The sequence below is a fragment of the Macrobrachium nipponense genome, chromosome 2 (assembly GCF_015104395.2).
Source record: "Macrobrachium nipponense isolate FS-2020 chromosome 2, ASM1510439v2, whole genome shotgun sequence".
Classification (NCBI taxonomy): Eukaryota; Metazoa; Arthropoda; class Malacostraca; order Decapoda; family Palaemonidae; genus Macrobrachium; species Macrobrachium nipponense.
The window spans coordinates 28,718,046-28,744,210 of record NC_087201.1 but is presented as its reverse complement, the minus strand read 5'-3'; the positions used below and the strand labels follow the sequence as shown (position 1 = coordinate 28,744,210).

Genomic DNA, 26,165 nt, shown 5'->3' with positions numbered 1-26,165 from the left:
ATATAACTGGTGGGTCACAGGACGCCAAGAGAATTCTGGGTATACATGCCCCGTGACCTGGTATAGATGCCAATAGTCCCTGGAACTCACAAGTGTAATTTTAATTCTACTGGCACTAGTAAATCCTAATGTTAAGACCGAAGGTTTGTTGGTTATAAAAAATACAAATTAGTTACAAATTTGGTATTTTTAGTGCATCTTCTGGGCTCACCTAAACATGGGGCTTGCCCCGCTACCAGGTTTGCTTCCCTGTCTGCGCTTTTCCAGTCAAAAGGCTGGGCATGTGTAAATGGTGGACTTACCTCTCTTTCCTAGGTTTTTTCTTAAATATATAGGCAGAGCCTGTGCAACCCTGCACCTACTTGGTTAATGGATCACTGTATTTTCTCTTGTGCTTCCCTGGAAGTACATCTGGTTGAGTCCCCCCTCGATGTGTGACCACCTTGATGTTGTGAGGGGGGTCTCTTGAACCTTTGGAATGTATCCCTGGGTTAGAGTCCAAGTTCTATACAATATTGCATATTAATTTGGGTTCATTCTTTTGGAATTTCCAATTTTTGGTGAAATTTATTTGACTTGATAAATAGGAAAAAGTATTGTAGCCGGGACTAGGGTTTATATCTGGAGCTAATAGTGGGAACCATGATAGGGTCATCAACTGCCTGATAATGTTTGCCCATATGGTTAGGGTAAGGTAGGGGATTAGATATTTGGGAGTTGCCACTTACTGGTGTCATTGGTGAAAGAAAAAGCTCCATGAAAGGCTGATGGTATCTTTAAGGTTCTCAGGTTTATTTTTATGTATTTATTATTTTTTTTGTATATTTCAAACTTCACGAGTAGTAATGAAGAATCAAGTAACTCTGGACCCTCTAATGATACTGTTTTGGCATAGATGACCTCTGCACCCTCCTCTGACAGGCTGTCTGGAAAAGAATAGGAAACATTTTCTTGTGGATACACTGGAACCCTTTGTTCCAGCACGGAAAAAGAGAAATTAATTAGAAATGTATGAGAAATAAGACCATGTATATTTGAAACCTCTTATGGTAAGTAATTGACCATTAATGCAGAAGATTTAATTGTGATATTTTTAATGTGTACTGAGATATTGTGAAGTATTGTGGCTGATAGTAGAATGGGCCTCAGCAAAAGAAAGTGAAAAATTAAGGCATTATCGCATCTTGGAGGAGTTAAAGTAGACTACTTAGTTTATGCTTTTTGGATTCACTCCAAGGGATTGATATTTGCATTCCTACTGATGACATACTCAGAAGAGAAACTTATAGAAGAGTTAAAAGATCAAGGTGTGATTAGAATTGAAAGGATGAAGATCAATGTAGCCGTAGTTCCACTTGTAGATTTAATTATTATATTCAATTCTACCCACTTAACTTAAGAAAAGCAGCGTAGTTAAATTTTAAGGTTAAGCAATATGCCCCACAAACAAGATATTTTTGTCAAGAATATGGTCATATCATAGGATCTTGTTAGCAGAAGATACAAGGCAGGCCTGCCGTGTTTGTTAAGTATAGTGAACTGGAGCATATTGTATGTTATGAAGAACCAAAATGTATACATTGTGGAGATGATCAAATCATCCATCCTCTTCACAAAATTGTGATGTATACATGGAAAAAGAAATGCAGACATTAAGGTAACTGAATGCATCACATTTACAGTGGCTGAACAGAAAGTTTTAGCAAGTATGTTAGACTAGGAATATTCCTTTTTTAGTACTTTTGTTGCTTTGCCAAGAAGAAATGTACGTAAATGCTTCCTTCCGTAAGGGAACATCAGTGGTGACCTGTACTCAGCCTCTGGATTCTGCACCAGTAATTTCTGGCACTCCTGCATCTTTGGAGGCTGTGCCAGTAATTTATGAAGTTTCTGCTTTTTTTGGTGTTCCTGCTTATTTGGAGGTTGCATTATCTGTGCCTGGTGCTTCTGTCTCTCTGGAGCCTGCACCAGCTCTGACTGGTGTTCCTGACACTTCAGAATCCTGTCACTTCCACCTCTTCTCAAGTATTATCAGCTTTGTCTGGTGCTCCTGAACGTGAAATTTCCTTGTTGACGATGCCATCAAAGATACTAATCACTTATAATACTAGCCCTTTAACGCCGATTGGATGTATTAAACGTTGACGAAAATTGTCTGTTGGGTGCCGAACCGACGTACGAAACGTTGACGAAAAAAAAGTTTTTAAAAAAATTTGCAGAAAAATAGTTATAGGCTTACTAGGCAAAAACTTTTGAATCACATGCCTTGGGGGATGCTGGGAGTTCACGGATCAAGCTGTTGTTTTGTTTACAATCGTTACCCAGGCGCGCAAGCGCGAATTTCTTTCTTCTCGCACTAAAAAGCATCGGCGACACATCTCAGAAATTATTTCGTCACTTTGACATAATTTTTGCACCATTTTATATTAGCCATTACATAGAGTTTTATATATGAAAATGTGCGCAATTTCATTTAGAATACAACTAAAAACAACTCATGGTTGTAGCTTTTATCAGTTTTTAAATATTTTCATATAAATAACGATGTGCCAAAATTTCAACCTTCGGTCAACTTTGACTCTACCGAAATGGTTGAAAAACGCAATTGTAAGCTAAAACTCCTATATTCTAGTAATACTCAATCATTTACCTTCATTTTACAACAAATTGGAAGTCTCTAGCACAATATTTCGATTTATGGTGAATTTATGAAAAAAACTTTTTCCGTACGTTTGCGCGTTAACTCTTCCGAAAAAATCTGAAATATTTTCGTCCGATTGTCGTAATGTTTGCATAGTTTTATATTAACCGTTACATAAAGTTTTATATATGAAGTGTGTGCAATTTCATGTAGAATACAACAAAATACAACTCATGGTTGTAGCTTTTGTCAGTTTTGAAATATTTTCATATAAATAATGATAAGTGCCAAAATTTCAACCTTCGGTCAACTTTGACTCAACCGAAATGATCGAAAACCGCAATTGTAAGCTAAAACTCTTACATTCTAGTAATACTCAATCATTTACCTTAATTTTGCAACAAATTGGAAGTCTCTAGCACAATATTTAAATTTATGGTGAATTTTAGAAAAAAACTTTATCCTACGTCCGTGCGGTAACTGCTGAAAAAATCAGAAATTTTTTCATCCGATTGTCGTAATGTTTGCACAGTTTTATATTAGCTGGTAGATAAAGTTTTATAGATGAAAATGGGTGCAATTTCATGTAGAATACAACAAAAAACAACCCATGGTTGTAGCTTTTATCAGTTTTGAAATATTTTCATATAAATAACGATAAATAGAAAAAATTCTACCTTCAGTCAACTTTAACTCGACCGAAATGGTCGAAAACTGCAATTGTAAGCTACAACACTTACAGTCTAGTGATATTCAATCAATTACTTTCATTTTGCAAGAAGTGGGAAGTGTCCAGCACAATATTTGGATTTATGGTGAATTTTTGAAAACAGCAACTTTTTTTTATGTCCATGCATTACGAATTCATGCATCATATTGTGATAATATTTTCTCTGTGTTGCTTTGATTGTTTTACAATTTGTTATATACCAAAATCATTGCAATTTAGTGTACAATACAATGAAAAAATAATTAACTCATTAGCTTTAACTGTTTTGCTCACAGCGCAATTTGTATACAATTATATATGAAATTTTTTTTGTACTGTCATATATTCCAATATTAATGTATGATAATGATTATTTTTTCATTTCTGATGATTGCATATTAACTTCAGGCAATGACAAAAAAAGGAGCCAAAAATGAACTCTTAATCTTGAAAATTAAGCGTGCTGTGATTTAAAAAAAAAACTTTTTTCCCGCTTCGGCGCTCACTTGTGAATGCCGCCAGCATATGGGAGACACTTTCGGAAATACCAGCTCGGCGTTTAAGGGCTAGAGGAGCTTTGCCTTCAGTGGGCAGGTTCCTCCTCCCTGGAAGCATTACCATTGTCAACCTTAAAATGGATGGCAGTCATAAATAATCAATTTCATGGAAAAAAGCAGTAGGCAAGGCAGTAAAGTAAAAGTACTTAAAAGGGGCTCCAATTCAACAGCCTCAAAATCTAGTTAAAATTCGTTCATTTTCTCCAGGGGAACTGTCAGGGATTAAGAGCTAAATGGAAAGAACTAAGGTTGCTCACTGTAAGCAAGTGAGTGTGTCGCTGCCATTCAGGGGTATGATACCCCGAGATTGGCACTGGTAGATTGATGCGAATGGCACTGTTGATCTACAGGGCAGGCACACAACGGGATAGTCTACAAGAATCTGCACAGTATTCTGACATGAAATATGTACTGGTATTAATGCTTCAGTGTTACATAAAATGCATTTAAACTTAAACTTGATTCAAAGTAGCAAGGAATGATTAATGTTAACATTATATCACTGAAAACACTCACAGAGTTTCATAGGGAGACTGAAAATCAAGAAATGGGAATGACAGGAGAAAAATGCAGCTGAAAATTAGAATAAGTGCTAGGAACAGTGGGTGAAGGGCCAACAGAACAAATCTTCAATTTCAGTATCCATAGCCTGTAGAGATTTGTGTGGGTCCGCCCACGCTTCCATTCCTGGTGGAATGGTTCAAATTGGCTATAGCCAATTTGAACCATAAAGTAGTTCAAATTGGCTATAGCCTGTGGTCTCCGATTGACTATGCTGGAGCGTGGAGAGTGTCTATGGGAGGTTCTCCTCCCAGATTCCTCCGTTTTCATCCTGGAGTTTCGCCAGGGTGGCAGAAAGGGTCTGATGAAAACGTTTGACTGTATCTTGGCTCTATGGCTGGTAAGGTGTTAAATGCAAATGCTGAATCCTATGAGCCTTCATACGATTCCGTAATTCGTTTGACCTAAAGTGCCGGCCTTGGTCACTCTGGATCATGACGGGGAATCCAAATCTATAGAAGAACTTAAGCAAGGCTTTAATAAGAACAATAAAACTATCTCTCTCGAGAGAACGGCTTCTCAATAAAGTGGGTAGGATACCCGAGGCTCCTGCAAGTTGATGCTTTGTGTTGTAATTCCCTATCTGCATATTCAGGGTCACATATCTTAAAAGCATGTAGGGCAAAATTCATGACACTGCTTTTGATTTTATTTGAGTGAAATGAATAAAAATGTGGGTAACTTTCCAAATGTGTTGATTTCTGATATACTGAAAATTTTAAAATGTGACCGTTACAATCTCTAAAAAGCAAAACATCTAAAAAGGGCAACTTTAAATCCACTTCCATATCTTTCGTAAACTTAATTGATAGTGGTATACTATTAGCTATTTACACTAGTTTGGTTAAATTTTCTTGTTCCTTTAGAAACTGCAGTTTCCCTTTCTACAAATTCCTTACAGATATTAGCTAAAATCGGGGACAGTGGAGAGCCTATGTCAACACCCTTCTTTTTTTGCAAACCCCTGATTGTTAAACTGAAAAACTATTGATGCAACACACATGGATTAGACACTAATATTGGTCATTTTTGACATTTTATTTTTCACCCTTATTCACCCCCTTCCTATTGGGGCTGAACTTGGACTTAAAGGGGATCTGGAGTTTTGCTATTCATCTCAGCGGCCTTGAAAACTATGGATTAGACACTAATATCTCTAGTTTTCAGTTATTTTTTACATGTCACCACCTTCCTATTCCTTGTCCTATTGGGGCTGAACCTAGACTTGAAGAACATCAAAGGTGCTACTATTCATCTCAATGACCTTGAAAACTATAAATTAGACTAATATCTGTCATATTCAGTTATTTTTACATGACATCAGGGCACTTCCCACCCCACCTTCCTATTAGGACTGAACTTGGACTTGAAGGGTATTTGGAGTGTCATTAATCATCTCAGCAACCTCAAAAACTAGGGATTAGACACTATCTCATTTTTGGTTATTGTTACATGTCACCCCCCCCCTTCTCATTTCCCCTTTCTATAGGGGCTGAACTTGGACTTAAGGGGGCCGGCTGGCTAATGCCGTTTTTTAACGACAGGACTTTGACATTCATACCACTTAATAAGGTGACTTGGGACATCTCCAAACCGCATATGATTTTCGCCTCTGACTTTCGGTTTTGTGACGCCAGGGCAATTTATCCCGAAAATAACAATTTTTCAAAATCTATCTCCTCCCTTGATATTTAATATTAAGACCTTGGATTACTACCATATATAGACCTGATGTAGACCTCCAATCAAATGGAGAGTTTTTTTTCTAAAAGTCGTTTTTTTGCTAGATATGAATTTTTCAATATGGTAAAAAAATAAGCCTTATAAATCACGAGAAAAAAATTTATAAAAAAAAGACGAAACAAAAATTGGAAAAAAGGGCTCTATTTGATTGTTCTATAATGTCTTTCTGAGTTATATACCAAATTCCAATGTTATAGCTTTAAAACTAAGTGAGGAGATAGATTTTGAAGGTCAATAAGTATAGTTTTGAGATACAGGCGTTCAAAGTTTTCCTTCGTATCTGTATAAAGACAATGTTAATAAATAATGATTATTATGACTGCATATTTCTTTTTTGTGTATTAATAAACCAAAACTATTTTATTTATCATAATTTAATCATAAATGATGATCCCTTTGCTCATATATCGTAGCCTGGAGCACTGCTTGAGGCAAGATGGGGCACTCCTTCCTACGTAACCCCCTCTCTCCCCTTCACTAACTCGGCTTATTACAGCGAATTTTCTTCTGTATGTTAGTTAGATGTTTTCCTTGTATTTTCCTCTTTGGCATGATGACATTCTTGCAGAAACAAAGATAAACAAACGTAAATGCAAGAGAATGTCAGAGGTGAAACTCAAAGGTGTACTCTCTTTTTACAAAGACAATTTAATAAATCATGATTATTATGAATTTCATATTCCATTTTTGGGTATTAAAAAACCAAAACTATGTTATTTATCATAAATGAAGATCTCTTTGCTCAAAGATCGTAGCCTTGGGCACAGTGTGACGTGTGCTGTCAGGCAAGAAGGGGCGTTACTAGGCAACCCTCCCCTCTCTCTTCACTAACTACGCGTATATTATGATATTCTGTAATAATACTTGAGCGATTTTCTTCGTCTGTATGTTAGCGAGATGTTTTCCTTGTCTTTTCCTCATTGGCATGATGAACTCCTTGCCGAAACATACATAAACATACGTAAAAGCAAGCGAATGTCACGAGGTGAAACTCGAACGTGCAATCTACTTGAAGTCTGTGGTCGTACTGATTCATGATTGAACCAGATACTCGCTTCTGCAAGCCACAGAATCTCTACAGATGCCACTTCTCACAATTTCTTTGCCAATAATTATCAAAATTTACAATAACAGAAGAAATATTGCATTTTCTTGTACAGATGAATGTTTTAGGCTTATTGAGTTATGTTTACTAATTACCCTGTAACTACGAAAATAAGAGAAATTTTGACGAAATATTTCGTATACGTATTCTCAATTGCCATATGAAGCTCCATGAATTTTTTCATGACTTTGCATTTTTCGCCCTATACCACCATATATAGGGGTTCCGGCTGGCGCCCTTAAGGGCATCAGAAGTGTCAATATTCATCCTAGCAACCTCAAAAACTAGTGATTAGACAATAATATTATTTTTTGTTATTTTTATGTCACCCCCTTTCCAGTTTGGGCTGAACTTGGACTTAAAGGGCATTGGGAGTGTCACTATTCATCTCAGTGACCTTGAAAAGTATGGATTAGACACTAATGTCTGGCGTTTTCTTTTTTTTTTTACGTCACACCCTTCCCACCTCTTCCTGTCAGGGCTGAATTTGGAATTAAAGGGAATCAGGAGCATCACTATGCATCTCAATGACCTTGAAAATTATGGGTTAGACCCTAATATATGTTGTTTTTATACATGCAACTTACCCGGCAGATACATACTTAGCTATAGACTCCGTCGTCCCGACAGAATTCAAAACTCGCGGCACACGCTACAGGTAGGTCAGGTGATCTACCATTCCCGCCGCTGGGTGGCGATATCCGGAACCATTCCCATTTTCTGACAGATTTTCTCTGTTGCCGGGAACGACAACAACTGTTGTGGTTCCCTCCTGCTTGGAAATCTGCTCGTTCGCCAAGAATTTGTTGGATTGATTTTGGTGAAGTACTCTTTCTTTTTTTTTTTTTTTTTTTTTTTTCCTCTGGCTTGGCATACGCTTGTTGTGGACTTTTAGGAATTGGATTAGGTATTTTCTCTCACGATGGCTGATGTTAAGGTAACACCTATATTTAGGGTGTGCGCAAGGGACGAATGTAGAACTAGACTTCTGAAAGCTGAGATAGATCCCCATACAATTTGTGTTAAATGTAGAGGTTCTGAATGTTCTTTTGATAAGACTTGTGCTGAATGTGAGGGACTGACAGAACAAGAATGGAAGGATTTATCTGCTTATATCAAGAAAAGAGAGAAGGATAGAGCTAGGAAAGCTTCCGCAAGAAGCTTGAGTAGATCTCGTTCTTTTGAACCCGAGTTAGAAACTAACAAGGTAGATGATAATGTTTCTCCCATAACCTCAGCCCCTTCTCCCTGTGTTGAATCTAAGGATTCGTTTTCAGAGATGGAAATCATGAGATCCTCGATCAGGGAGCTACAGGAACAGCTAAAAGCTATGGAGGCGAAAGGTAAGTGTGTCAGTGAGTCTGATCGGCTCCACATTGCTCCTAGGCCTAGACCTCTTTCAAACTCCCAGGACCAGGGGAGGAGGAATGTCAAAAGCCGCAGGGAGGATGTGGAGCATCCCCAACGATCAGGCGTCCCTTTGGCAGATCCTGAAGTAGCGACCCAGGCTGCCCTGGATAGCCGTAGAAAAGGGATCCTGAAGGAGTGGTTTTCTGCTTCGGACTCCTCCTCGTCTAGGCGTGGATGGAGCTCTGCCTCGAAGTCTCGTCCTTTGAAGAGATTGTGGGTTTCGCCGAAAGGAGACGCTCTTGATTCGAGCCCCGAGCGCTTCCCTGAGGATTTTCCTTCTTGTAGTAAGAGGTCGAGAAGACCGCCTCCTGCTCCTCAAGATCCTACTAAGCTCTTCCTGCTTAACCTGCAAAAACAGTTGTCATCCCTGGTAGGCGCTCTCCATAAGGATTCTTCGCGAAGGAAAGACGCCTCCCTTCCAGTGAAGAGATCGAAGTTTTCATCTACTAGTAAGCGCTCTTCTCCTTGTAGAGGAGACGTATCTGAGTCTAGCAGGCGCTCGTCTCCTGAGAGACTCTCTCGATCTCCCTTTAAGCGGTCCTCACCTCCGTACAAGAAGGCTCCACGCAGACAGCTCGAACCCCTTAGGAGCTCTTCTCTTCACAGTAAAGTTCCCAGCAGTAGCCGCTCTCAGAGGAGACGCTCAGCTACTTTTTTACGGAGAGGTCAGGAGTCGGACTCCTCTACTGATGACCATGGCAGGCATCAAGAGCCTATCAAGAGCCAGGAGTTGAGTGAGCCCTTGGAGCCTTTCAGGCGTCAAGAGCACCTCAGGCGCCAGGAGACTAGTAGGCGCCAAGAACCTAGTAGGTGTCAGGAACCTGCCAGGCGCCAGGAGTCGAGTGAGCGTCAGGAGCTTTTCAGGCGTCAAGAGCTTATCAGGAGCCAGGAGCCAAGCAGGCGCCAGGAGTCAAGCAGGCGCCAGGAGCCCAGCAGGCGCCAGGAACCTAGCAGGCGCTTAGGTTTGAATAGGACCCCTTCACACTTTATGAGCTCTTCAGAGAGTAGGAGCCCTTTGCCTTGCAAGAAACAGGATACTGAGAAGAGATCTTCTACCTTTAAGAGCTCCCTCGCACCTTGCAGTAGCAAGCATAGGTCGCATGGAAGGCGATCTCCTTCTTATGACAGAAGTCCCGCTCCTTCTAAAAGCCGCTCCCCTTCGAAGGGCTCTCCTGCAGCCGGAGGGTTAGAGGAAGTCTTGGATGAAGAATTTCCAGTCGACGTAGTAGTCTCAGACTATAAAAGGCTGTCTTTGCTTTTGCTGAAGGAGTTTGGTGATATGCTTCAACCAGCTGATCCGCCCTCTCCAGGATCTTTGTTGTCAAGTACGAAGTCTCCGAAAGCCTTCTCATTCGTGAAAATGCGTCCTACCCTAAGCATGAAGAAGGCATTCAAAGGATTTGGAGAGTGGCTTCACACTAAAAGAGAAGCGGGCAAGACTGTGTTTTCATGCCCTCCTTCCAGGCTGACGGGAAAACCTGGAAGATGGTATGATACCAAGGAGCCTATGGGCTTAGGGCTTCCTTCGTCCGCAGATGCAGACTACGCTTCATTGGTTGATTCGTCAAGGAGGCGCGCTCTCCTCTCAGCTAAGGCTACGTGGGGGATGTGTGAGCTAGATCATCTCTTAAAGGGCCTCTTCAGGACACTGGAGGTGTTCAATTTTATGGACTGGTCTCTGGGAGCCCTTGCGAAAAGAGCCCAAGATCCGGAATTCGTCAGCATGGAGGAGCTCTCGAGCGTTTTAGCTTGTTTAGATAGAGCGGTGATGGACGGTTCGGTGGAAGTTGCTTCCCTATTTGGCACAGGAATCTTAAAGAAGAGGTCAGTGCATAGCTCATTCCTGACCAAGTCAGTCTCTCCTCTTCAGAGGTCGGCCTTGCTATATTCACCGCTCTCTAGCCACCTCTTCCCACAGGACACGGTGAGGGATATAGCAAAATCTTTAGCTGGCAAGGCTACTCAGGACTTCCTTACACAATCAGCGAAGAGGTTCAAGCCCGCTGTTCCCTTTACAAAGAAGGAGAAAGCACCTCTTCAACAGCCCTTTCGAGGAGCCTCTTCTTCCTCGAGAACCCCTTTCATTTAGGTAGGTAGGAGACCTGACACCAGAGGAAGACCTTCCAGGAGACCTGTCGGGAAGGCAAAATGAGAAAGAAGTCCTCCAGATATCTGTAGGCGCCAGACTTTCGAACTTTGCCAGAGTCTGGACGCAGAGAGGGGCGGACAGCTGGACCCTCTCAATCCTCGAGAGAGGATACCTGATCCCCTCCAGGGAAAATCCTCCCTTAACAAAAACTCCAAGGGAGTTGACAGCAAGATACAAAGATCCTGTCAAGAGTCAAGCTCTCCTGCAAGCAGTGGACCTTATGCTGCAGAAGAGGGCAATAGAACCGGTTCAAGATCTCCATTCACCAGGTTTCTACAACCGACTGTTCCTGGTACCCAAAGCCTTGGGCGGGTGGAGGCCGGTTTTAGACGTAAGTGCGCTGAACTTCTTTGTGATCAAGAAGAAGTTCTCGATGGAGACTTCTTCCTCTGTGCTTTCTGCTCTTCGTCCAGGGGACTGGATGGTATCCCTGGACCTTCAAGATGCATATTTCCATGTGCCAATTCACCCGGCATCAAGGAAATATCTCAGATTCATGTCACAGGGAAGAGTCTTCCAATTTCGAGCGCTTTGCTTCGGACTGTCGACGGCCCCTCAAGTCTTCACGGGCATCCTAAGGAATGTGGCACATTGGCTGCATTTGAAAGGAATCAGGATCTCAATGTACGTACTTGGACGACTGGCTAATAAGAGCAAAGTCAAAGGATCAGTGTCTGGAGGACCTTTCGGTAACACTAAGAATGACACAGTCGCCGGGACTCCTAGTCAACCTCGAGAAATCCCAGCTGGATCCCCAGCAGAGCATAGTCTATCTGGGGATTCAGATGGATTCTCGGGGTTTTCTAGCGTCTCCATCAATAGAGAGGATAGAACGCTGCCTTTCGAAAGTTTCAGTTTTTCTAGGGAAAGAACATTGCTCCGCGAGGGAATGGATGAGTTTGCTGGGAACCATCTCCTCGTTGGAGCAGTTCGTTTCCTTAGAAAGACTGCACCTAAGACCCCTTCAGTATTATCTGAAGGAGAACTGGGATCAGAGTTCCCAGGACCTAGAAGACTCGTTTGTAATCACGGACAAGATCAAGCAAGATCTACGGTGGTGGCTGGACCCAAAGAAACTCAGCCAAGGAGTATCTTTGCACATACAGAGCCCTCTCCGAGCGTTGTTTGCAGACGCGTCGGATTCAGGATGGGGAGCAACGTTGGGCTTGGAAGAAGTGTCAGGCACCTGGGAAGGAGCGCAGGTGTCCTGGCACATAAACCAAAAGGAGTTGAAAGCCATTCACTTAGCACTCATCCACTTTCAAAAGCAGATCTCAGGGTCGATCATTCAGGTAAATTCAGACAACATGACAGCCCTCGCATATATCAGAAAACAAGGGGGAACCCATTCATTCTCCCTTTACGAGACAGCGAGGGAGTTGCTGCTTTGGGCTCAGGAGAAAGAAATCTCTCTCCTCACCAGGTTTATACAGGGAGAGAGGAACGTTCGGGTGGATCTGCTAAGCAGAAAAAACCAAGTTCTCCCCACCGAATGGACCCTCAATCCTCAAGTGTGCGAGCAGTTATGGGGGTTATGGGGAAGGCCGAACATAGACTTGTTCGCAACCAACTGGAACAAAAGGTTGGAGAATTATTGCTCCCCGATCGCAGATCCAAGAGCGATAGCAATAGACGGCCTCCTGATGGATTGGAAGGGCATAGACGGGTACGCTTTTCCCCCCTTCAAACTTGTAGGGGAAGTAATAAGGAAGTTTGCTTCCTCAGAAGGAGCGAAGCTGACTTTGATCACTCCCTTTTGGCCAGCCCTAGACTGGGTTACAGAGTTGCTGGAGTGGATGGTGGATCTTCCCAGATCGCTCCCACTAAGGAGCGATCTTCTCAAACAGCCCCACTTCGACAGGTATCATAAAAACCTCCCCGCTTTAAGTGTGACTGCCTTCAGACTATCGAAGGACTTGTTAGAGCGAGGGTGTTTTCTCGTGAAGCTTCGAAAGCAATCGCAAGAGCCAGGAGACCCTTCCACATTACGAGTGTACCAGTCGAAGTGGGAGGTGTTTAGAAGATGGTGCAAGTCGCACAACGTATCCTCTTCCAGTACCTCTGTAACTGACATTGCGGATTTTCTTCTTTATCTTAGAAGAAAGTGTAACCTAGCTGTCTCAACGATCAAGGGGTACAGAAGCATGCTGGCCTCTATTTTCAGGCATAGGGGGCTGGATTTGTCAGAGAATAAGGACCTACAGGATCTTATTAGGTCTTTCGAGACCTCAAAAAGCCAGACCAGCAAGAATCCCAGTTGGAATTTGGATGTAGTCCTTCATTTTCTTATGTCAGATAAGTTCGTACCTGCTAATAATGCCTCCTTTAGAGACTTGACAAGAAAGTCTTTGTTCCTTTTCGCCCTAGGAACGGCAAAAAGGGTAAGTGAACTTCAAGCGTTAGAAGGCAGAGTGGGTTTTAAGAAGGATGCTGCAATTTGCTCTTTTAAGCCTCTCTTCTTAGCGAAAAACGAGAGTCCATCAAAACCATGGCCAAGAAGCTTTGAAGCTTCTCTTACGGGGGAAGAACAAGAGAGGACTTTATGTCCGGTAAGAGCCCTTAAGTTTTATTTGCAAAGAAAGTCTTTATTAGGAGGTAGGAATGAAAGTCTTTGGTGCTCGGTCAAGGATCCGACAAGATCTATTTCGAAAAACGCTCTGACGTTTTTCATAAAAGACGTTATTAAGGAAGCGCACCTTACTTGTGGTGATGAACAGTTTAAGCTCCTCAGAGTGAAGGCGCATGAAGTGAGAGCCATAGCAACCTCAATGGCGTTTCACAAGACGTGGTCTCTTCAAGCGCTAATAGAGTCCACGTATTGGAAGTGTAACTCGGTATTCGCTTCTCACTACCTAAGAGATGTTAGAGTTACTTATGAGAAGTGCTTCTCACTCGGAGCTTACGTTTCCGCGGATTCAGTGCTGGAAGGAGGAGCTGAGGTTAATCCTAATTAGTTTAGTTAATGTCTTTTTAGCGTTATGGTGTTTGGTTTTTATGGTCGATTGGAAGAGGGTATAGGAAGTAACCCCTTTCAATTCCGAGATCTAACATGGTTAGGAGGGTCAGGTGGTCGGGATTAACTTGTGGTCTCCTCGTTGTGTATTGTGTAAAACCTAAAGCTCTGTCATGTAAGAGGGCTAGCCCCCATTGATATGATACAGGTCAGGCTCTGTCATGTAAGCGGGTAAGCCCCCATTGACACGATCCAGATAGGCTCTGTCGCGTAAGCGGGCTAGCCCCCATTGACATGATCCAGAAGGGCTATTCGGTTATAGGTCTCTACCTCGCTGAAGCTCTTGAGGCATGCAGGCTCAATGACAGTAATCATGAAGTCTGCTGCCCAAACAGGTGAGAACCAAGGATTGATATCCTACAACAATTGTTGTTTCCCATTGTTATTTTTAATTATTGTATGTATTTAGCTGTCTCTTGCCCTCCACCAAGGATGCCAATCAGCTAAGTATATATCTGCCGGGTAAGTTGCATGTATAAAAATGATATTGTTAAGATACAATAAAGTTTTATACATACTTACCTGGCAGATATATACGATTAATGGCCCACCCAGCCTCCCCTCAGGAGACAGGTGAAAGAGAAAATCTGTCAGAAAACGGGAATGGTTCCGGATACCGCCACCCAGCGGCGGGAATAGTAGATCACCTGACCTACCTGTAGCGTGTGCCGCGAGTTTTGAAATCTGTCGGGACGACGGAGTCTATAGCTAAGTATATATCTGCCAGGTAAGTATGTATAAAACTTTATTGTATCTTAACAATATCATTTTTCTTTATTTTTATATATCACCCTCCTTCCCACCCCTTCTCACCTCCCTCCCTATCGAAGCTGAACTTGAAGGGCATCGGGAGTGTCATGATTCATCTCATTGACCTTGAAAACTATTGACCAGACAATAATAGATTATCACAAAAAAAGCACCCTAGTATGCCTAAGAAGTATTCTGATTGAAGTTTGACTGTTCTCAAGCATCAATTACTTTCTAATTGACACATGAGAACAGTCAAACTTTGATCAGAAGTCTTCTTAGGCATACCAGGGCACTTTTTTTGAGACGGAATCTCATGGTTGCCACCTTCGTTACATCTGGCAAACCAGTGTCAAACTGAACGCCTGCTCACATCCAGCTGGTCCGATATCTGCTTTGTTTTAAGGCCAGATTGCATCAATGCATATATCTGTGCTATTATCTGTTGACTCAAATCACCCTCTTGGCCCATACATAAAGGTCATGGGGGCACTAAAGTGATATGTGGTAAGCAACAACTGTGCTGGGATTGCGGACAAAAAAATAAATACAGCTCCTTACTAAACTTCCGAACAAGTTATCGAGAGCTCTTTCCTTGTTGAGTGTCTAAGTTCCACCCCTTTTTCTATTTGTTCCGATGCGAGATACTTACCATCGAACCATTCCATAGGAGATTCCGATGTCGATCCGGGTCCGACCAGAAAATTCTGTTGTTATATGCCGCACCCAGGTCAGGCCTATGCCCCAGGGGTCGAAGACCAAGCCATCCTAATGACCTATAGTCAGTCCTTCTCTGGTCGCAGGAGCGTGAATACGCCCCTGCTCGTCCGGTGTCCGGCCCTTATCCTTTGTCCGTGTGTGTGCTTTGTGTGCGTGTATCGTGTTTTTTGTGCGATGTCGGCCTCGGAGCCTCAACGTCCGTTGCCCCGGTCCTGAAGGACGGGCTTGTGGAGCTTTTCTCTCGCCCCCTCTGATTGATCCTCATTCTTTGTGTAATTCGTGTAGGGGGGCTCTTGCTCTAAAGACAACACGTGCTTGGAGTGCATTTCTTGGCCATCGTATCAGTGGGATTTGGCTTCCACTAAGAAGAAAAAGAAGTCTAAATCTTCTTCGGCGAAGATTTCGCGGGGATCGAGGAGTGAGAGCAGCAGCAGAGACGGCGGCGCCCCTTCTCCTTCGGTATCGTCGGAGAGGAAGTCTCCCGCCTTGCTACACAGGTTCTTTCTCCTGCCCCCTCCCAGCGAGGGGGCCTAGGTGAGTCCGTTGCCGGGTCTCCCCCCAGGGGGGGTCCCGATGAGTCGTTTCCCCAACAGGTGGTACCGGAGGCTTCCGCGGTGCTGAGGGACTGCTGGTCGCGGTTGCAGCTCCAGGGCTCCCCGTCCTGGTCCTCTCTCTTGGCATCGGTGCAGGGGGGGGACCCGTCCCTCCCCTCTGCGGAGCTTCCCGCTTCGGCTCTCCCCGCTTCGTCTACGGCTCTCCCCGCTTCGTCTACGGCTCTCCCCGCTACAGCTCGCCTCGCTGCGGCCCCTCCCGCTCTCGAGCGGAGCTCGCCGCCTCCGCCGGCCGGACCCGGACCGGTTTACCCGGTCACGGATCCACCCAACCACCCGGCTCCAACCCTTTTCCCTTCTGCCGTTGGGGATGTCTTTCCCCCTCGTACTCCGGGCAGATCCCCAGTGAAGGACGATGCATTCCCGTCCTGGGGCTTCCCGTCTAGGGGACAGGAGGAGCCGGGAATGGCCTTGAGGGCGGCCTTCAGGGGCGGTCCCGATGTGATAGAGGTGTCCCCGACGCGGCCGAAACGCTCCTCGCGTTCCCCCCGCGATGGGAGTCGCCGGAGGAGAAGCAAGAGACGTCGGGATTCGTCAGGGGAGAGGAGTTCTTCAAGTTACTACTCAAGGGAGAGATCCTCCCGTAGGAGGAGACGCTCCTCCAAGAAGAGGCGCCGTCATGGGAGACGCAGGAGACGTAGTTACTCCTCGTCCTCGAGCGGCTCTTCCCGCTCTCATCATCGTAGCCGGGATCGTAGAGGGAGTGACAGGCGTCGGGGACATCTCCCCCCATGGGGCGGAGGCGTTCTCCTTCCCCGAGGGTGGCCCCCACCCCAATGGCCCCCAGGAAGGTCTCTCATGGGGGGTTCCCAGCCGTCTCCCTCCCTACTCGTCCCTCGGTCCCGGTGGATCCTGCCTCGGTCTCGTCAGCCATAGGGTTGGCCTCCATGACCGAGCGGGCTCCCTTCTTCCGTGTTCCCACACGATTGTCGCCTTCACGGATGGAGCCTAGAGCCGATACCTCCTTAGGGGGTGCAGAGCCCCTCCACCGCTCAGGTATGAGTACCTCCTCGGGATGGGCCAGGCGTTCGGGGCATCCCCCCTTGCAGGAGACCGGTGTGCAACTGGGTTTAGGAGCCCCTCTCCGGGGAGCTTCTCCAGCTTCCCTCCAGCTAGGGTCTGGGGCCTCTCCTCCGTCGCGGGACGCTGAGGAAGAGACCCTTATCCAGGAGGTACTCCAGAATGCCCTGGAGGAATTGGGTCCAGTGGATGAAGGTTCTGCTTTCAGGAGAGTCCTCTCTCTGATTAGGTCCATGAACCGGCTAGAGGAGCCAGCCCCGACGGTAGAGGACAACAGATCCATGGCGGTGGACTTTCTGTTCAGGGATCCAGAGGAACCCAGCCCTCTCTCAGCCTCCCTAGGTCCACCAATACGGAGAAGGCCCTGACGGTGGTGGAAAAACTCATTGCAGGCTCCAGTAACTCCTTGCGTTGGCACTCCTCGCTAGACTACTCCCAGCGTCTAAGCCGAGTCAGAGGAGGCTATATGGCCCGGGAGGTGCCCCTCTCCTCCCCAAATCCGTGGAGGGTAACTTGGCAGCCCTAGCGCCCGGACTCTCGGAAGAGAGGCGTCACGTCGGGACTATCTCCTTCTTCTCTACAGGAGGGCTATGGCTATGGAAGTCACAGCGTGGACCTCGATTCATGTGGCTTCTTGGTTAGATCTGTGGTCCGGGGCGGTAGCCAGGTTCCCCACCCTCCACGACTTGAGGGACGAGGCCTCTCTTGCCCAATTCAAAGAACTAATTTTGTCGGGGGGTAAGTCCTTGGGCTTCCTCACGACCCAACTGGTCTCGTCCTGGGCGAACTGGATCTTGAGGAGGAGGGACTCTGTGCTGGCCAAACTCCCTAGGAGCATTCCTGAGAGGAGCTTAAGGACCCTTCGAAACGCCCCAGTGGAAGGAGCTGCTCTCTTTCCGGAGAAGCTAGTGGAGGAGTCTGTGGAACGGGGGAGGAAGGCCACCACCAAGGCCCAATCGTTTATAGGGCCCTCCCCTACGTCAGTCGGTGCCGAAAAGACCTAGTGAGCGGCCGAAACCTCAGAATAGGACCCTCTCGGCTCCCCCCACGGAATCACCCCTGCGGAACTGGAGAGACCAGGGAACTCAGCCCTCCCCCAGGACCCTCCCTCCTTCCCAGGCACCCTTCAGGCCCAGGACACCCGCCCCTACTTCTTCCAGGAGGGGTCGTAACAACCGCTTCCTAGGAGAAGTAGGAGTCGAGGCCCTCTACCGTGTCTTTCGCCACCGGTGTTGCCTCTCCTCGAGCTGTTGGCAGAACTGGGAGGATCTCGGAGCCGAGCCCTGGACAGTCCAGGTCCTCAGGGACGGTTACCGAATCCCCTTCCTAGACCAGAAGCCTCCCTTGACAGGGGGGAGCCGGCCAATCTGGCCCTCGTCAGCCCCCGGAACCCTGTGCACAGGGAGGCCCTAAGGCTAGAAGTTCGGGCACTGCTGAGAAGGGAGCCCTCCAGCAGGTGGTGATCGCTCCCCCTGGTTCTTCAGTCGACTTTTCCTGGTGGAGAAGTCGTCAGGGGGGTGGCGACCGGTCATAGACCTTTCGGTCCTCAACTCATTCATCCTAAAGACGCCCTTCAAGATGGAAACACCACGCTCGGTGCTGCTTCCGTGAGGCAAGGGGATTTCATGATGTCCCTGGATCTCAAAGACGCCTACTTCCAGATCCCGGTACACCCGTCCTCCAGGAAATACCTTCGCATAAGTTGGGAGGACCGGACCTTCCAGTTCAAGTCACTCTGCTTCGGACTGGCAACGGCCCGCAAGTGTTCACGAGGGTGTTCTCCCTGGTGTCGTCTTGGGCCCACAAGAGGGTATACGCTTCTCAGGTACCTAGACGACTGGCTACTCCTTTCCTCCTCAAAGAGCGCTTGATAGAACAGAGAGACGCCCTCCGCTGGCATTCTGCAAAACCCTGGGAATCATGGTGAACTGGGAGAAGTCCCTTCTAGCTCCCTCCACCAGGATGGTTGTAACCTGGGGATGGAATTGGATATGGAATTGGGGCGAGCTTTCCCCTCGGGGGACAGGCTGGCAAACCTCCGAAAAATTGCCTGCAACTTCTAAGCCACCCCCCGAGACCGGCAAAGGAGTGGCAAAGGCTTTTAGGCCACCTGGTCTCCCTGGAAAAACTAGTCCCCCAGGGAAGGCTGAGATTAAGGCCACTACAATGGGACCTGAAAGTAGGGTGGTCCCAGAAGGAGGAAACACCTCAAAAGCCGGTTTCCATCTCACTGGCAGCAAGGAAGGCCCTCGGTTGGTGGCTGAATCCTGCAAACTCTCGTCGGGGTGTGCCCCTCGGGTCAGTGCCCCCGGAGATGCTCCTGTTTACGGACGCGTCGAAGGTGTGGCTGGGGGGCCCACCTGAATTCCCTCTCAGTGCGGGGGATATGGTCGCAAGAGCAGAGCACCTTCCACATAAACAAACTGGAGCTCTTGGCAGTAAAGCATGCCCTGGAAGCATTCAAGGAAGCAGTGGGAGGACACTCGGTGTGTCTGATGTGCGACAATGCCACAGTGGTCGCCTACGTCAAAAAGCAAGGAGGCCTGAGATCAAGGGATCTCTGCGGATTGACGGAGGAGATCTTGAGCCAAACCGAAGCCCTTGGACCTCCTTGACGGCAAGATTCATTCCCGGCAAGAAAAACGTAGTCGCCGACAGGCCTCCCAGCAGATGGGGTCAGGTGGTGGGATCCGAATGGTCCCTACACCCCGAAGTAGCGAGGGAACTAATAGGGAAGTGGGGCTCCCCATCCCTGGACCTGTTTGCTACGAGGCTAAACACCAAACTGCCGGTGTACTGCTCCCCGGTGCCGGACCCAGCCGCGTTTTGGGAGGATGCGTTCCAGCACCCGTGGGACGGCCTGGACATGTACGCTTTCCCTCCCTTTGCAGTCCCTCAGGCAGGTCCTCAACCATCTAAGAAAGGGGCGAAAGGGGCGGCCCTGACGTTGGTGGCGCCTTGGTGGCCGGACAGGGAGTGGTTCCCGGACCTTCTAGAGTTGGCCTCTCATCCTCCTTGGGAGCTGCCCCCCAGGCCAGACCTGTTAAGACAGCCCCACTTCGAGAGGTTCCACAGGAACATTCCAGCCCTCTCCCTTCACGGCTGGAGACTATCGAGCGGCTGTTAAATAGGAGAGGGTTTTCTGGGAGGGTGGCTTCTCACATGTCCAGTTTACTGAGGGAATCCTCCGCTAACATCTACCAGGCAAAGTGGAAGGTTTTTGGGGCCTGGTGTAGAAAGCGTAACCGGTGGAACCTCTCCGAGCGAAGATCCCAGACATCGCAGAATTCTTGACCTACCTGAGGTTGGACAAGGGCCTGTCAATTCCAGCAGTCAAAGGAGCCAGGTCCGCATTGAGCCAGGTCTCTCCCTGAAAGGGCTGGATCTGGGGAACTCGAGCCTCTGTCCTTGCTCATAAGGAGCTTTGAGCAGAAGTGCCCTCCCAGCGCTGGCTTGGTTCCCCGCTGGATGTTGCAATAGTTTTAGATTCCCTGAGGAAGCCCCCGTTCGAGCCGCTCAAGGACATCCTGGATAGGGAGCTGACCCTCAAGACAGTGTTTTCTGCTAGCCCTGGGCCTCCACGAAGAGGGGTGGGGGGAGCTCCACGGCCTCTCGTATGTAGTGACCCACACGAGGGGATGGAAGGAATTCTCATTCAGGTTTGTCCCCTCCTTCGTGGCTAAGAATCATAACCCCCTCGAGCTCGGATCTCAGGTTCGTGGAGTTTTCCATCCCTGCCCTCCCGAAATCGGACCAGCCTAAGGATCTCCTCCTTTGTCCGGTGAGGGCAGTTTGGAAGTACATGGAAAGAACAGCCCGGTTCAGGCCGGAGGTAAAAGAATCTCTTCGTCACCACGGGAAAGGTGAAGAAGGCAGCCTCGAAAAACACCATCTCCTTTTGGCTGAGAGAAACCATCCGGAGAGCCTACGAGAAGGGGGGCCTTTCCCCTCCAGAGGGAGCCAAGCCCCATGACATCAGGGGAATTGGGGTGTCCCTTCTCATCTCAAAAGAACATGGGCAGTGGACCAGGTCCTGAGGGCAGGAGTCTGGAATAGGCAGTCGACATTCACAGCCCACTATCTAAAAGACTGCACGAGAAGGTCGCTTCGACGCCTTTGAGATTGGCCCCGTGGTGGCAGGCCAGCAACAGGTCTAGGTCCCCTCTCCAATCTTCTTGGAGTGGACGGGCCGGTGTGTATTGAGTGTATGTGAGGTGTGTGTGGTTTTTCCTCAAATCCCACCCTAATCCTTATCCTTGTTATCCCTGGGCCTTTGGTTGGAGCGAGGATCCAGGATACTCAGGTAAGATACGCAGGAGTGCGTATGGTTCTCAGTACAAACCACAGTTTTACATGTCAAGTTTGGTTATACCCGCACCAGGCTTGCCTTGCACCCCTCCTAATACCAACCACCCACGATAACGGGTGGGTTGAGTTCTAAGGGGAGCAGTCGCCCCTCCTCTGACCTATCACCTTTGGGGGCCGTTCCCCATCCCTACCCCTAACCTTCGCCCTCCTCCTAAGGGGTAAGTCTCCTATGAAATGGTTCGAGGTAAGTATCTCGCATCGGAACAAATCACAAATTCTTGGTAATTTGTATTTTTCCTAGCGATACTTACCTCGAACCATGGAATTAGACTCCCGCCCTTCCAGCCCCGCTGAAGCTTAGGGGAGACACCTCGGAGTGGAGTAAGAAGGACTGACTATAGGTCATTAGGATGGCTTGGTCTTCGACCCCGTGGGGCATAGGCCTGACCTGGGTGCGGCATATAACCAGAATTTTCTGGTCGGACCCGGATCGACATCCTGGAATCTCCTATGAAATGGTTCGAGGTAAGTATCGCTAGGAAAAATACAAATTACCAAGAATTTGTGATGTTTCACTAAAATAAATTGATCCAATAATGCAAAATGTCTAAAAAGGTGGCCCAGAAAATATCTTCATCTTAATGTAGCTGATAAATATTGAAGCATGATAAAATTAAGGAATTATTGTATTACTTTGCCATCTTATTTTTATATCATCTGCTTTCATTCAGGAATCGCAATAAGGCTAGTAACCAGATCCAGGCAGGAAGCAGTAATGCAGTTGTGGGGGGAAGTGGTACAGGAATTCTAGGTCCTGGGACAGTGAATGGTTTGGGACCTTCAAAATATAAACATGAGCATGATTTAGAGCATTCTTTACATCAGTTACTACACCGGGTCTACCATCAGAGTTTCCAGCACCCTCTTCCACACCCTGTATATGCTCCAATGGGGATGTCAAAGCGGCGTCGAGCTGCTGGACCAGAAGGAATGGAGAGAAATCAGGTGTGTTTTCAGAAAACTGATACACTTTATGTGGATTTTACTGCTACATCTACAATGTAGTGTTAGTGGATTTTGCATTAGCAGTATTATTACTAATTATTACTATGGTTACATTTACAACTTATACTGGGCTTTTGTGAGCGTATATGCATCTGTAAACAAAATGCCTGCACACAAAATTAGTAAACTGATATTGTCCATGGATGAAGGCTTTAAAAAATTAGCAAATTTAGTAGAATGGATATTATAAAATCTTTATTTACACTATTGACTCTTTACACATTATTGATTCAATGTTTTATTTATCTTCAGATTATTCAGATGACAAAAGAGAAAACCTTACTGGAACAGATAATTAGGCAAGTACAACACAACTTTTTGAGACTCAGAACGATGTACGTCATTGATCAGCTAGCAGCAGAGTTCAAAGATCCACTTATTGTGTCTCACTGGAATGCTTTCAATTCACCTACTCAGTCATGTGTGAAAATAAACATTGTTACTCAAGGTTATGACTCTGTTTTAAGAACTAAATTAGTTATTCACATCTATGAAAGAACTCTCAAGTGCATATGCAGAGATGGAAAAATAATGACTATGTCCTTTGAACCTCAAGAATTGAGAAATCTTATATTTTGTCAAATTTCACAACATAACATGGCTGCGGTTCAAGGTTTAGCAAAATATAATGGATGGACAGTGTTGTCGTCTGAGCAGAACATTGGAACTGGTGCAATTGAACCTCTGGGCAATGCTTCGACAGTCATTCTCGCTTCACCCTCTGGCAACAAAGTCATAGGAGTGCATTCTGGGCCTCACCAGCGCATCTCACTTTATGTGTCATCATCACCAAGACCAGACTTCTATCCATCAACTGTAGTGAATGAACAGAGATGGGAACATTTAGGAACTGCCTGGCAAGAAGTACGACATGATCGCATGGAGGGACGCAATTTTTTAAACAAGATGGAACTTTTAATGGCAGCTTTAACTGCATGAAATTAGTGATTTATATAAACAACTTCACCTGAAATTTAAATGCAAAATATTGTGTGATGGAGAGATCTTGAAGGCAAGTGTTTTTTAACTGAATTATAAAAGGAAGGTTTAATTCTTGTTATAATTCACATCTTATTTTATTGGAAAATAATGGCACAGCAAGGGTCTGAAATCGAGGTATGAGCTGACATATCACTGTGGCATGTTACAGTACTCTTAAAGGACAGTAGCATTTATACAGTCCTTGACTGTAATATCAAGTGTTTATGCCAAAGAAAAATCTGAGGTGTGTAGCAGAACCATAGCTAGAAAGAAGGTTCCACTGTAATAATTTACAGAAATGAAATGAAAAGGAATTACTACTCCCAAATGAACATCTGTAGTATGCAGTATTGTTTTAAGCTAACAACCAATACGTATTTATTTTGATGATTATTTTGAACTTGGTTAGATTTGATATTCTTTTTAATAATTTACATTAGACAAAATTTAGTTAATTATAAAGTCATCCACTCTGATAATTCAAACTTCATTGAATTTCCTTAATGTTGATTGTAATAATGATACTACATAGTTGGAAATCCAGCTATGCTTTTGGTAGCTTGAACAAAAGCAGTTATCATTATAATGTAATGTCTTCAATTTTTTTCCTAATGTAGGGATTAGTTTCATAAATTCGCAAACCATATTATTTACCAGATTACTGTACACATAAAAATTTGTCTTTAAATTATTAGATTGTACATAGTAGTACTTGCTTTATTTACTTGAAATTTTTACAGGTTTCACCAGGAAATACTCTTGTCTAATTTAATTTCAGAGATATTTTGACTTTCAAAAACAAGGTAATCTTTTCATGTACAGTAATAGGAGAGAATAATGCAATTGCCATGTACATTGAATATTTTTTTTTATTAAACTTCAAATTTTTTTTTCTACTGTAGATATTACTCATTATGAAATTAAATGTGCATAGGTATACTTTGAAATTATAGTTATACTACCTCATTTCTTGGTGGTAAAATGCTTATAAAGATAGTCTTGATTATGTTCAAATTTAAATAAATAATTTTATTACCACTTTATATGAGCTGGCCTGTATGTTTCCTTTTTTTACTTTACCATGTTTCAAAAACTTTATTTTCAAAAACTTTAAAATTATTCAGTCATTTTAGCGTGGGAAATTTCTGCAAGGACCCAACCCTAAGTAGTTATAAAGACTGTGCCCTTCCCTGATGAACTACTATGAGATTCAGGGCCTCTGTAAGGGTTTTTTGGAAGTTGTCTATGTTTTTGAAAATTACCAACTATTCCCTACATCTTGTCAATCTGACCTATAAAGTAGACTGTAATTTCTTAGGAAACTTATTTTGGGAGTTAGACTAATAATCAGTGTTTTTGTATTTATTAACATATTTTGTTGGTTTGTTCATTATGACAATTATCAGTGGAGAGGTTTCAGAGTTCATAAAGGTGTACTGCTTTGCTTGTATTTAAATTTGTGTCATTGTTGCCAGAGGTCTAGCCTTCGTTACGTATAGCCAATCATCCATCGAGAAAGAGGGAAAAAATGCTGTCATAAGTTACGTAACGAGTTTGTTAGAAACCTTTTCTCTGAGTAAGTTGGCCCATCTTCAAAAAAAGTAATTTTTACATTGCAAGTACCAAATTTATTAAACCTATATAGTGCAGAATACAGTCAAAATTTATATGTAGATATATGTGTATTCTGAATAAGCTGTATATTTATGAAATGCATGGATAAAAAGTTATTGCGAAAAAACCGTGTAACAGAGGCCCTGAATCTCATAGTAGTCCACTTAGGGCTCAGTGTCTATTAATACCAAGACCTCCAGAATTTCTGAAGACAAACTTGAAGAGAAAGTTTGGGGAATCACAAATCACTCATCCTCCTTTTCGCCTTCCCTTATTTATGTTAATGGAGCAAAGGTTTTTTCTTGCTTGAGAAGTACTCCATTCTTTTAAGTGGAATTTTGATGGAAGTGGAATACATCCTCCTATCTCTCCTCAAGAGAGGGTGTGAATACATCCTCCTATCCCTCCTCAAGAGTGGCTGTGGAACTTCCTGAGTTTCCATTGCTACTTTGTGTTGTTTGTAGTATCCTCAGTATGTCAATTAAATCATCAGGGAACAGGGTTGAGTCCATTAAGTTGGAAGCTCAAAGCTGCCACTAGTCTGAAGAGGACTCTAAATCAGAGTACTTCAGTGCTGCATCATATATAGGGTCAGAACTGAAGCTTGGCCAAGCAAATAAACCACTCATTGTGTTGCACTCTTTTTCTTTTCCCAGGGCTTGGAATTTTCTAAGGCAGTATTCCATCATGTCTGCTTTAGGAGTCAGGGTTACTGAAGAAATGAAGGATCAGGCAACTGCTTCTTTATTCAGTACTTTGGTAAATGATGGTAGGTACTGTGACTGAATGTAACATGCAGATATCCAGTAGTATTCTGTCTATCCTGTTAAGGGGCGGAGGGGTGAGGAGTGCTGTCATTGTAGGCATTTTTCTCGCCTTTCCTGTACTATTCTTTTTTTCCATCTTGCTGTCCAACCTTGCTAACTACTACTTCTTAGTCTAACCGTGAAGGTTTCAGTTCCCCTTTATATCCATGTACAGTATACCTCATCCCATTTATTTTCTGGATATCTCAATCTTGCCATCCAACTACTTAAAACTCACTCTTTTCACTGTTTTAGGTGCTGAATGGTTGAAAGTGCACCAGTGCTTGACTTTATAGCTTACATTTTATAATTATTCATTCCTCAGTTCCTAATGCAGTATCAAAAGCTGCTGAGCCCTGTTAATTAGAGAATGCCATGACAAAGCCATGTAACTTCATCATG

At 44.9% G+C, this 26,165-nt stretch overlaps 2 protein-coding genes across 8 annotated transcripts in view; one reads left to right on the top strand and one right to left on the bottom strand.

Annotated features, from left to right (window-relative positions):
- LOC135220500 (mediator of RNA polymerase II transcription subunit 17-like) overlaps nt 1-24,386 on the top strand; it is an 88,185-nt gene extending 63,799 nt beyond the window's left edge. Inside the window, exons 7-8 of the mRNA XM_064257641.1 lie at nt 22,029-22,302; nt 22,615-24,386. Of these exons, the coding sequence (XP_064113711.1) occupies nt 22,029-22,302; nt 22,615-23,301 (961 nt within the window). The 3' untranslated portion in view covers nt 23,302-24,386. The remainder of the gene's footprint in view (nt 1-22,028; nt 22,303-22,614) is intronic.
- The window catches only part of LOC135220502 (RING finger protein 145-like), a 344,353-nt gene that overhangs the window by 192,034 nt on the left and 126,154 nt on the right, over nt 1-26,165 (bottom strand). The window lies entirely within an intron of this gene.